General features: G+C 43.4%; 1 protein-coding gene across 3 annotated transcripts; it reads right to left on the bottom strand.

Moving 5' to 3' along the window:
* Positions 1-476: 476 nt before the first annotated feature.
* On the bottom strand, positions 477-10,286 carry S1PR3 (sphingosine-1-phosphate receptor 3). Of its 3 annotated transcripts, none has more exons than XM_079331011.1 (2): positions 10,267-10,286; positions 477-4,836 (listed from the first exon to the last, which is right to left on the bottom strand). In XM_079331011.1, the coding sequence occupies exon 2, from the start codon at positions 4,652-4,654 to the stop codon at positions 3,509-3,511; it is 1,146 nt and encodes a 381-aa protein (XP_079187137.1). In that variant the 5' UTR covers positions 4,655-4,836; positions 10,267-10,286; the 3' UTR covers positions 477-3,508. The 3 variants fall into 3 exon arrangements, with proteins under 3 accessions (XP_079187137.1, XP_079187136.1, XP_079187138.1); XM_079331010.1 differs by lacking the exon at positions 10,267-10,286 and adding an exon at positions 10,041-10,183; XM_079331012.1 differs by lacking the exon at positions 10,267-10,286 and adding an exon at positions 9,668-10,022.
* Between the last annotated feature and the right edge of the window lie 1,860 nt (positions 10,287-12,146).

The raw sequence follows: 12,146 nt of genomic DNA on the forward strand, positions 1-12,146 counted from the left end.
CCTGTTTGTAAGGTGACCATCCTCACCCTCAACGGGCTGATTTTATTTCTCAGCTGCCTTTTGTCACTGATACTGAAACAACTCCTTTTATTGTTCCTCACATTTCTGGCAGCTTCATCTCCAACTGAGCTTTGACCACACAGATTTTCTCTGCACTGGCAAACAGCATCTCAGCATTCCTCCCACGTCATCTGACCTTGCTTCCACTAGGCACACACCTTCAATTTTAGTCTCATTTCCAAGAGAAGATCCCTGTTCAGCCAAACCAGCCTTCTGCCTCTGGAGTATTTCCTTCAGGCACAACACCCAGAGTTTAAATGAATAGAAGGCCAAAACCTTTTCAGAATTCTTTGAAAAATGACTGCTACTCAACACCTTTAGTTTAATGGTTTGTGATTTTTTTATTAGAAGTTTTCAAAATGTTTCTGGTACCTAATGAGTCTCTAAGACCCTTGGCAATAAAAGACTCTTGGAAAGCAGATTGTGAAAACCTTTATTTTCTCCATAGGTGGCTGGATTTGCATTTATTTAATAATCCATAATCAAAACAAACATTCCAATTCATGAAATAATATGAATGAAATGTTAATCTTTGTAGACTTTGCTCCATGTAAAACCAATTGGAAAGGAAAGCCAAATTTGGTTTTCTATATGCTCAAATCGGCCTAGATGATAAAAGGCTTAGATTCTGGGATGTGTTTGGAGGAATCTTCTAATATTTTAGGGTGAAAGAAGATATAACCCTTTTTTTTTTTTTTTGCAGCTTCAAGGGTATGTAATCTTAAGGCTGTTTAAGATTGACTGCTGTTAAACCCTTGACTTGTTCTAATTTAAAATTCTGCTCTGAAATACTCCACAATCTATGCCTTATCTAGTATTTCCCAGTGGGATGGACTCACTGAAGATTGTATTGACAATAGTTTTTTTTCTCCAGTCATAAGTGCTTTGTAAATTGTATTAGCAGTGTTACATGTGAAGCCACAAATCTTAGAAACCTGCTTCAGGTACAGGAGGGTAGTGAACTAACAAAATATCCCCACAGCTCCAAAATAAGAGAAGGAAATCAAAGTAGTATGAAAGGGTTTTATACTAAAAAGCAATCACATGGCCATTAACAATGGAGTTCTTTGCATTACTTGTACCTTGCACCAATACTGACAACAGCTAAGGCTAGAATGCAGATGTTAAAAATCACTTTTTGGACTTTGGCTGTTAAAAGATTTTATTTTTCACCTATACAGCAAGAATCATGTAACATCCTTGACATGAGGGTTTGTGTGGGTTCAGCCGCCGTGTTTTCTCAAACCACTGTGTTGCTAAGGCCTGTCTGCTCTACAATAGCAAGGAAACTGCCACGTGCCACCACTTTGGGAACAAACACAAGTGTAAAAATATTTTAGCTTGCAATTTCAAGTGCCACAACTTCAGGGGAGAACTTCTGCAATACAGCCCAATAGCAATGTAAAATCTAAAACCCTAATCAGGCATGGCAATGCAATGTAACCAGTTCTATTTCTCACAAAGCTACAGAGCCTGCAGCCTGTATCTGCAATCCATATAGTTACATCATGCTTACCTTGGCTTAGCTTTTCTTCTTCTCTAAGTGCACTGCTTTTCAACATTTTTGGTAAAAACTATTTCATACTTACTACTCTCTTTCACAGTTATTTCATTCAAATACAGTTCTTTGTTCTTATACACTTTTCTAACACCATAAAACATTTACAGACTGTTAATTTGTAAAAGATAATCACAATGCAAACCTCTACATTTTAAAGGTTTTTGCTACATACAATACACAACTGATACACTATACATACTTGAGAAGAGTCTAATGCTGCTGCTTTAAATGATTAAGACCAGAGTAAAGCTAAGAATAAGTTCTTTCAGGCTGTGTATTAAAAAAGCCTCAACTACTTCTGATTGTGCATAAGGCAAAGTGTATTTTGAGACATTAAACACAAATCTTTGAAGGAGCCCAATAACATTAGATGTATACATTCTTACTGAGACAATGAGAACTTGTCCCAGAATTTCCCATCAAACTCCACTGAAGCCTCCAGCCATAAAATACAATCGATTGAAGTACCATGGGCCACTTCCAAGGGAATCTGAAACCAGATGTCTGTGAAGTCTTTACCTCTCCAGGGCTCAGAGAACCACTCTTACACTCAACAGCAACCTGTGTCCAGGCTGGTAAGGCAGTGGCAACTATAAAGTAGTTTTAGGTTTCTCTGGAACAGGCTCTCAAAAGGCTGGGGCTGGGGCTCCAAGTCTTTCAAACTAAATAAACCTTCCTTCCAGAACCAAGGCAGGGTTGGGTATAAATGAGATATGCCTTTCAGCACGACCCTGTTGTACCACATCTTCCCTCTTGTATCTGCAGAAGTGTCCAGAAGCATTGGATCTCACTGACAGAAAATGGGACAACTGAACTTTCCAGGGAGAATTTCTAACACAATCCCACGCTGTGGTAGGGTCTGGAGAGGAAAGAGCGAACTCCACAGGAACCCACTGTGGTTCATTGCTTTCTGAAATGATACGTCTCTGTTTCAGAACTGAAGGATCTCAGCTTCGGTAGTGCATTCACAATGTACACAGGTTTACACAGGCTCGACATACATTTTTAAATATATCAAAAATAGTAAGCAAAAATATATGCGTTGAAGCAGCACATACACTTGTTACACATGTATTGAGGGGTCACATTTTAACTACTTTAAATAGCAAATATATATCCTCTCTCAACAGTTTACTACTGCTTACTTAAAATAAGTTGTGAAATGCCACAGTGACAACTCTCAGGTTGTCTTTCACTAAACACAGAAAGTTTGAAGAACAATGGAAAAAATAAAAATACTGCATTGATATGACTTGTTAAAGTTTCTGACAGTTAAAAGCTACTACTTCATTTTAAATATCCCCATTGAAACGCATCTATTTGTACAATTAGTCACACTGTATACTGCAATACAATGTTTAGCATGTTGTAAACTTTTACCAATAAATGACTTTTTAATGAGAAATTGTACAAATATACAGCTATTTATACCACATACTCATAAGGCCATTAACACAACAACAAGATACATACAGAGAATTATAATCACCAACTTATGCAATGAATTCTTCTCCCAGCTGGCAATAACTGGGCACACCTTACAATCGTCAGCAGTCTTTAGTGAATGCTGAAATTTGTAACAGTTTTTAGTGATGTCTTGCAAGATCATGAGGTGTCAAATGAAGCCTTAGCATGCACACCATGTGGCACATGATGTCCTTAGCTGTGCATGGACTCTGTCCTGGCTGCTGGGTAGCATGAAAGGCTTTTTCTGAAACAGGTGTGTTACTGAATGAACACCCAAAGCAAATGATTGTTGATAAATAAGTTCTCAAAGTTAAATAAATGGTTAGTGTTTTCCCCTGTGACTGAAGTGCATGAATATTTAAACTACACTTGTAGCTTAAACTTCAAAATTACAGAAAAGTACTTGTCTCAAGGAGTCCTTTACTTACAGAAGTTTCCGTTGTGAAATGAAGATTCATTTTTCTCAGCAATACATGAGGGAACATTTATTGGTGGGAAATCTTCCTTTGGCTTCTGGGTATTGCTGCTGCTGGATTTACTTCGACTATTATCTGGAGTGGGTTGAATAGGCAAAGATCTGGCCACCTTGGATTTCACCAGGCAGCCACAAACAAGGCGAAAGAAAGCCCGACGCATTTCCTTACTGGCCAGGGTGTAGATGATGGGGTTCATTGCAGAATTGATGACTGCCAGAGCAATAAACCAGTGGGCTTTGTACAAGATGGAGCACTCCTTGACCCTGCAGGCCACATCGATGAGGAACAGGATGAACAGCGGAGACCAGCACGCAATGAAGACACTCACGACGATCACAACAGTCCTGAGGAGTGCCATGGACCTCTCTGAATTATTGTGGTTGGTGACATTACGACTGCTGGATTTAACCAGTATGTAGATACGAGCATAAAGGATGACAATGGCGACCAAAATGGCTATGAAGATACTAATGCAGAACACAACATACTTTTTGGAGTACAGAGGCAAAATTGTTGAGCAATCTGACAAGTTGTTTATGCAGTTCCAGCCAAGGATGGGGAGGGCACCCAAGGAAATTGAAATAAGCCAGCATGTACCAATGAGAAGGAACACTCTATATTTTTTATTTGCGTCGTAGGGCCTCATTTTAATCATGGTCAAGTGCCGCTCAATAGCTATCGCTAGCAAGCTGAAAGTGGAAGCTCCCAGGGCAACAAACATGCTACCTTCCCTAATGAACCAGATTGTGGAGGACAAGCTCAGAGTTTTCTTCCCAGACATAAGAATGTTTACTTTGTAAACAATCCCAGCTAAAAGATCACAGAGAGCTAGATTGCCAATAAAAAAGTACATGCGGTTGTGAAATTTATTGTTTTTCCATATGGCAATCAACACCATCAAGTTTTCCAGGACTATGAAACTACATAGGACAAGAAATGAAATAGTGGGCAGGTCTATTTTATCAGTTGCCTTTTCCCTTAAAATAAGCTTTCCTGTGTAATTATAATGCAGTACAATCAGAGAGTCCACCTCTTCATTTCCTTGAGGGCTGACAAGAGCATCAGGTGTCATGGTAACTGCTGCCATCATTTGTTTCCTGATGGATGCTGGACTTTTTCTCTTCAGTATCACAAGAATATAGTTCCAATAATTTTCCACAAGAGGGAGATCAAGCCACGTTCCTCCCAACGCTCCTCTGGATAGGCATTGTGTATCCCCACCTCCAGCAAGCCTTGCATATTAATTTGGGAGGGTGGTTCTCAAACCAGGCTCTGAAAATAAAATCAACAAATGCAACATAAATATCACTGTCTTCCCATGTCACCCAGTGCTTAAGCTGCAACATACACCCAGGAGCAAGGGGTGAGGGACCATGCCTGATGAGGTACCAAGGTTGAGCCCTGCTGCATGCCTCTCACAGTGGCTGTAGGTAAGCTCAGGCATACCTGGATGCAGAAATACAAGGGCAATGTAGCAAATTGCTCAGAGGTGTTTCCCCCCAAGATTTCCATGCAGAAAACCACACAGAGGAGCCACGAGAAGGACTGGCAAACAGACCCAGCAAGCCTTAGTGTGCACAGCAAGCAGCTTGCTTCCTCTCAGAGAGACCTAAGTGTACACTGCACTACCAAAACACCACCCAGCCATCACTGCCTCCACAGCAGCAGGGCAGACTCTGGGCTTTCTAAGCCTGCTCTTGTTTGCCATGCACACCCAAGGTAGGAAAGATCCTGGAAAAAGTTGGTAAGTCTTGATGCCAGCGTGCATGTTGCCAGTGCCTAAAATAACTTCCCTCAGCTAGGGGTATAAATTTCTGCTATTTACAATTGAGAAGATGCACTGAAAGCCAGTCACCATAAAGCCAATCCTATCTCCCACTCAAATTGGTTGGATTTCTGCTACCCTTTTTAAAATAAACAAGGTAAGTCATATTTTTAAGTATTGGGGTTTTTTTTATAGTTTACTTTTTCCCCCTTTTGCGTATACTGTACATATATTTAACGTTCTTGGGTTGTTTGTTTGTTTTTGTTTTTTTTTAATAGTTATACCAAATTGGTCTTTTTTAGAAATTCAAATTTTCTTTTAGTTACAAGTTAGATTTACTGCAGCATCTTCCCATGGACTTTGAGATTCAATTTTCACAGATGTTCCAATATGTAATTTTTTTCTAAAATATCAAAAGACATCTCCACAGTAAAAATATCAGAAGGTGTCAGATGCACTCACTGTTTTATCAAAAATGCTGCAGTTACTCACACTGCAAATGTATGCACGGAGGATGAGCAAACAACCAATTTTTCACTTTTCTAAGAAAACAAAGATGGAAATGAGGACAGAACTTGTTTTATGTGAACCAAATCTGTTTTTTTTTTTTGTTTTTTTTTTTTTTTTGTTTGTTTGTTTGTTTGTTTTGGTGTTGGGAAGTGGGGTAATGTAAGAAAAAAATTGTGTTGGATGGGAGAACACTTCTCATGGGCTCAAAATTAAATAATTTTGTTTAGGGAACTTTTTAACAGCTAGAGCTCCTGACCACAGCATTTATTTACTCAAGGGTGATGGACATTTTCCAAAGACATTACAGACACTTTCAAAGAATAGGTATCAAGATAAGGAGGGATGGAACAAGATGATAATTAAGGTCTCTTCCAACCCAATCCATTCTGTGATTTTATGATTCTGTACACAAGTTTCTTAAGATCAGAAAAATGTGTGAACTGCTGCTAACCCAACAGAGTGTTTTGGGCACTTGAGAAGTCAGAGATGTATTTTCAAGTGCCTTTTGAGGATGGGGGGAGGAGCAAACCACATCCCAGACAAAAGTAAAGGGATTTAAATGGTGACCCACACCTATTTTCCGACCCTTCCTTTTCCTTGATTCCCTCCTTCAGAAAATAAGTTATCTGATAAAAGCCTACAGTGAACTTGCTTTAGTTCTTTACTACACCCAAAACGTTTTAAAATTACTTTCTGAGACAATAATTTGGTTTTTGCCCACTGTTGTTTACCCATTCTAGTTCATAGGTCCAAACTACTACAATTGAAGAGGTCCACTTGGAAAGACATCCAAGAAACACAGTTACTGCTTGGTGTCCTTGGTCCTTTTTTACTCTGAAGATGACTACAACCATCTCATTCCCTTCCCAGGAGCTGAACTGGGCCCTTGAAATATTAAATTCTTTTCTGAAGCATGGTAACAGTGAAGCTCACAATAGAAATCTTCACCTCAGCTAAGGTTCAGTGTAATTGTAATTCAGTTACAATCTGCGCACTGTTATCACATTAACTGTCACAGTCTTTCATTGTATTGGCTTGTAACAAAATCCCACTGTGTCCATATGAATTGCAAGCACTTTCCACTGTAAAATAAACAATTACTTTTGACTAGAAAAGTATTTGTTAATAACAGTTCTACCAGCACTACTCACCAGGCTGCCTGATGACTGCCTGAGAGAATAATATTCCTATCATTTAAGAGCACCACATGCAACAAAATAAATATTTCTTTAAGTCATTTTCAAGAGAGTTATCACACTCGTCCATCAAAGCACAAATACATTTCTTTCTGTGAAGAAAATTATATGGCAGACATAGGAGTTTATCAGCCACAACTCAGCAGATGTAAAGTGTCATGACTCTACTAAAGGTAATGGTACTACACCAGTTCCCCTGGCTGAATGCAAGGATGATGCACTCAATCAGCAGAAATCATACAGCCTCTGCCATTGCTAGTAATTACTTCTCTTAAAATTGTTATAGCCAGCCTAGTATCAGAAAAGTAAATCTTTGCCTCTGACAAGCTAGTAACAGGACAATGAAAGTTGTAACATAATTATTTTACCAGGACTCTCCCTGACTGAGTATCACACAAGATATTTGAAAGCTAATAAAAGTGATGTAATAATTCAGAATTTATTTCCAAGTAATATCATTCAGCCATAGCCCTCTTTTGTTCACCTCCTGCTTTGTAACCAGTAATTCAGAAAGCACATTCTTTCTTTAACAATTAGAAAAATGAATGTTGGTTCCGCATCATAATAACAAGAAAACAAGTCAGGCTCAGAATAACATGTGTCTCTGCTTTGTGACAGCTCAACAGTTTAGACCTCAAAACAAGTTTGCCCCAGTCACATACCAGCTACAAAACATGGACTTCAGTTCAAAAGATTTAAAAAAACAACTTGAAGAACTTGTCTGTGGCATGTTGCTTGCCCAGCATTGTCATTGTTAAGTACTTCAGCATCCCAGACTCTTGAAACCACTGGAAATTAGTTTTATTTCCTGTAAAGCAAAGCAGAAGATTCCTATTTCTGTACCACCAAGTATCACTAGAAGGTTAAAGCTCTTTGCAGTGCAGGGGAAATCTGCCTGTACTTCCCCACGTACGTGCTGGCTAAAAAAACAATTACTAAGTTACCAAATTACAGCAATGGTACAACATCAATAACCACAGTCATATCCAGAACAATTCAGTTGCCATCTCCACCTATCTGGCTGACCTCTGTTGCCCCAGCTAACAGCTGGGGTCGCTGTGAGCACCAAGATATCCCCCCTCCCGCCCACCGGCACACTCTGGGGTTTAACCACTGGAGAGGTTAATGTGGTCCCCTGCAGAGGTCAAGGATCCTGGCAGGGTCAAGCACCCTTCCAAATTAGAGCAGGAGCTCTTTACTGTGGATCACATCACTGGTGGACAGGTCTGTATGGTCCCTCTGTCACACACACCCCATGAAAGAAGCAATGCTACTGGCAGGGCACAGCCCCTTGATCTGCCCGATGGCACTCACACGTCCTCTGTCCTCTCCAGCTGAACCACAAAGTGGTACAGGTAGAAACCCAGGGTCATAGCTCTCACTGACTCCCCTGGGTTGCAACTTTTCTCTGGGAACACATAATTTCCAGTGCCAGGAGGCAACAGGGGACCTGTGATAATGGGGATGCCAAAACCCTTCAGCAACCATCTCCCTCTCAACTCTCTGTTTCCAGTGGGCTCTCTGGTTACAAGCCCCACAGGGAGCTGAGGGCTTTTACCCTCTCATGAGTCACGGGGCACTTTATACCTAAAAGAAATAAGAAATTCCTGCATTCAAAAAGCAAGCCAAACTGCTCTTGATTTTCTTGAAGTCAAAGCAACAAGTGAGAATAAAGTGAGCATAGGACTTTATCTTCCACTATGTACTTTTGCCTGCTGAGGAACATATGATACCACACATTCAGTACACTCATAATTTAGAATCGTATTTTCTTGTTTTCCATATAGCCACAAACAGACTTCACCAAAGAAACCTGATATCCCTTCACCACCACCACCACCACATGAACTGCAATTCTCCCTCTGCCTCGATGTACAACAATACACTCTGGCCAAAAGAGAGAATTTTAAAAACGGCAAAGGACAAGACAAGAATGCAAATCTCAAGCCAAACATTTTTATATTTTATGCATCTGTAAAGCCTTTCCAGATGAAAACTAAACACGTAATTTGTCAGGTACACTCTGGCAGTCTCACTAACAGAGAGAGAAGAGCAGCACATTTCAATACACCTTTCCACCGAAATTCAGTTGTCCTAGATGCAAATGAAGTTTAAACAACAAACATCGGCTGCAGAAAAATGTCTTAGAGAACTCAAATACACTCGTAAAAGATTTCTTTTTTAAGTGAATGTGCTGGCAGTTCACAGTCCCAGGAAAACAAGTAGTTACTTTTCTTGGCTTCTTGCTCTTAAGACATCAGTTTGAATTTTGTAATACCGAGTAGCACACGTGTACACCTTACAGGGCGAGCTCCCGGATGGTTTAACTCGTGGTCGTTAAAGGGAATGCATTTTCACTTCTTTCCCCGTCTCCCAGCGCTCCCGACCTATTCCCCCCACTCCAAACTTCAGTAACTGTTCTCAAATTTCCACCAGCGCTGCGGCCTGAGCCTTCCGGGGTGACGAACACTTTGCCCAAGTCACCCGACGTGTCCGCGGCGCGCCCGCCTCGCACGGAGCGCATCGCTCTGTCCCGGGCTGTGCGGACCCCAGGGCGGGTCCCCCCCGGCTCCGATCAGCCGCCCCCCGAGGGGCTCCCCGCTCCCGGGAGAAGGGCAGGGAGCGCAGGTACCTGCAGGGTCCGCGCCGTCCCCCGGCGCTCCGAGCCGCCGCCTCCGACCTGGCCGCCTGCGCGGCGCCGCTCGGGCCCCGGGCTGCGCTGGGCAGGACCGGGCCGGGCCGGGCGGGGCTGCGATGGGATGGGATGGCCCCGGCCCTGCCCCAGCGCCGCCAATCCCCGCGGCTCCGCGCTCCCCGCCGCCGCCTCGCCCGGACACCCCCGGCCGCCCCCCGGCCGCCGCTCCGGGCTCTGCTCGGTGCCTGCCCCGTGCCTGCACCCGGCACGCAGCTCCGCGCCGCCGGACAGGCTCCGCTCCGCTCCCTGCCTGCCCCCGTCCCGTCCGGCCCCGTCCCACCACGCCTCACCCCGCCCCTTGGCCGCTCACCGTGCCCCGAGCCCGGGGGAGCAGCGCCGGGGCTGGATGCTGCCGGCTGGGCACGGGTGCCCAGCGCTTAATGGTTAAAGCTTAAACGGCGTTTTGGACAGCCGGCCTGAAAATGTGAGGCGGCAGAGCCCACCGCTGAGTATTTATAACGTTCAGAAGAATGCGAGGTGGAGGGTTACTCGGGTTGAGCGATTAGAATGTTCGAGTGAGGTTGTACGTACGCTACCTCTGCTCCTCTGTTTCACTGTGTCCAGTAATGCGACCTTCAGAGAGCTTGAGTCGAGAGGCACAGGGTAAAACATTCAGAAATTCTCGGTAAAAGTACTTCTGGTTTGACCCAGAACTGCCGATAACAGCATGCTCCTGGAAAGGTACCTCTTGACAGAGCTATTGAACGAATAATAGCAGCCCAAGGACGGCGATAAGCACGTGGATTGTGCCAGTGATGAGAGCAGCACTTTGAAAAAGAAGTTGGAACTTGGATCCCACAAGTGTCTTATTTAAATGTACTTGTAAAATGCTTGTAGGTACAGCAAATCTTTCTGTCAGAAGCGCATATGATAAGCTGGCAAACAGAAGCACTAGAGCAGCCCTGCTAAGCACAGGCAGACGTGTAGGGTTGCCTATCGTCTCATAGCAATCAGTGTTTTTCTTGGGAGCCTCCCGTCTGGACCTGAGCATCATCACACTTGGAGTCATGCCATGGGCCCGGCTGTTGGGTTGCCTGCACTGCTGTTCTGCAGGGAGGAAAAGTCCTGGAGGAAAGCAGAACTAGACTTTTTATAGCCAGAAGTTTGAACTGATGTAGCAGAACAAGTGGTTGTTCCTGTGACTTTTTTTTTGTCTCCTGAAGAAGAGTAATATAACTTCCCTGGTTTAGGACTTTGGTAGGAAATAAAGACTACAGTGAGTGGTAAAATTTCTTCCAAGCTGATGGACCTGATGGATACGGCCCCACTAAGCTATGGATAGGACTATGCTGCAATCTGTAGCAGTCTTAGCCTTATCTCCTGTCCTCCTGCTTTGTGTGCTGTGCGAAAGCTGCCTTCTTCAGCAGGAGTGAAAAACTCCTTCCATGTCACAAAAAGGTACACACCACTTTTTGTCAGAGGGGAACTCAGGCCTGTGAATCACTACTTTCCCTTTGCTCAGAAAAGCCTTGTTTCTATATCCCTGTAAACCACCCCATGGAGCTCTATAATCCTCTTGACCGCCACTTGCTACACACCAATGAGATCCAGTTCATGTATCGTGGATGTAAGTAGCCCCTATCCTGGCTCTCTGTTCTGCTGTTATTCCTTGTTATTTTCCCCTCTCTCCTTGTTTTTCCTTAATTACTTTTGGTTATTTGGAGAAGGGAGCCAGAAGAAATAGCCACTCTTACCAAACTGTCATAGATACTGGCCAGATGCTGCCATGACACAGATTTTTTGGCAATAGTTCCAGGAAGTGGCAAACTGTGTCCTGCTGCCCGTAATGATTTTAAATTTCCTTCAGCTGGGCTTACCACCACCAGGAACCCACAGGAGCAGCTAGCAACAAGTACCCACTACAGTACAAGGGAAGTGGTGTATGACGAGGATCAGATGTTATTTCTGACTAGGACTTCTGATGGTGTCTGATGGTGGTATTGTCTGAAATCAGCTTGGCTGCAAAGCACAGTGAGCAGTGCAGTCCCACCAAGTGAGCACAGCAGTCTCATGCCCCAGCTTTCCTACTCATCGTAGGAAACTGACTGCTCACACAGCTGTGCTGCAGGGGTGTCTGGTTCATCAGCAGGCAGTGGTTCCTTGCAGGTGCCTCTTGACCCCTGTGGTTGCAGTGGCTGCTGATGTCATTGAAGGTGGGTGGCAGGATACTGAAGGGCAAGTAGGAGAAGCACCCAGGAGCAAAGGACAGTAGAGAGTCCCTGTACAGAGGCTGCAGAGGATTTGCCTGGTGTGACATCTCAGGCCAAAGCAACTGTTGGTAAAAACCTTCTGAGAGCTCAGCCTCTTTGTCAATAGCTGATACAACCCACTGGCTCAGTTCCAAATGTCATGCAACAGCCAGTGAGGCAGCCTTGGAGAACTTTCCATGAAGATCTCAACCATAAAGAAATTACAT

This window comes from Erithacus rubecula, assembly GCF_903797595.1.
Source record: "Erithacus rubecula genome assembly, contig: SUPER_Z_unloc_2, whole genome shotgun sequence".
Classification (NCBI taxonomy): domain Eukaryota; kingdom Metazoa; phylum Chordata; class Aves; order Passeriformes; family Muscicapidae; genus Erithacus; species Erithacus rubecula.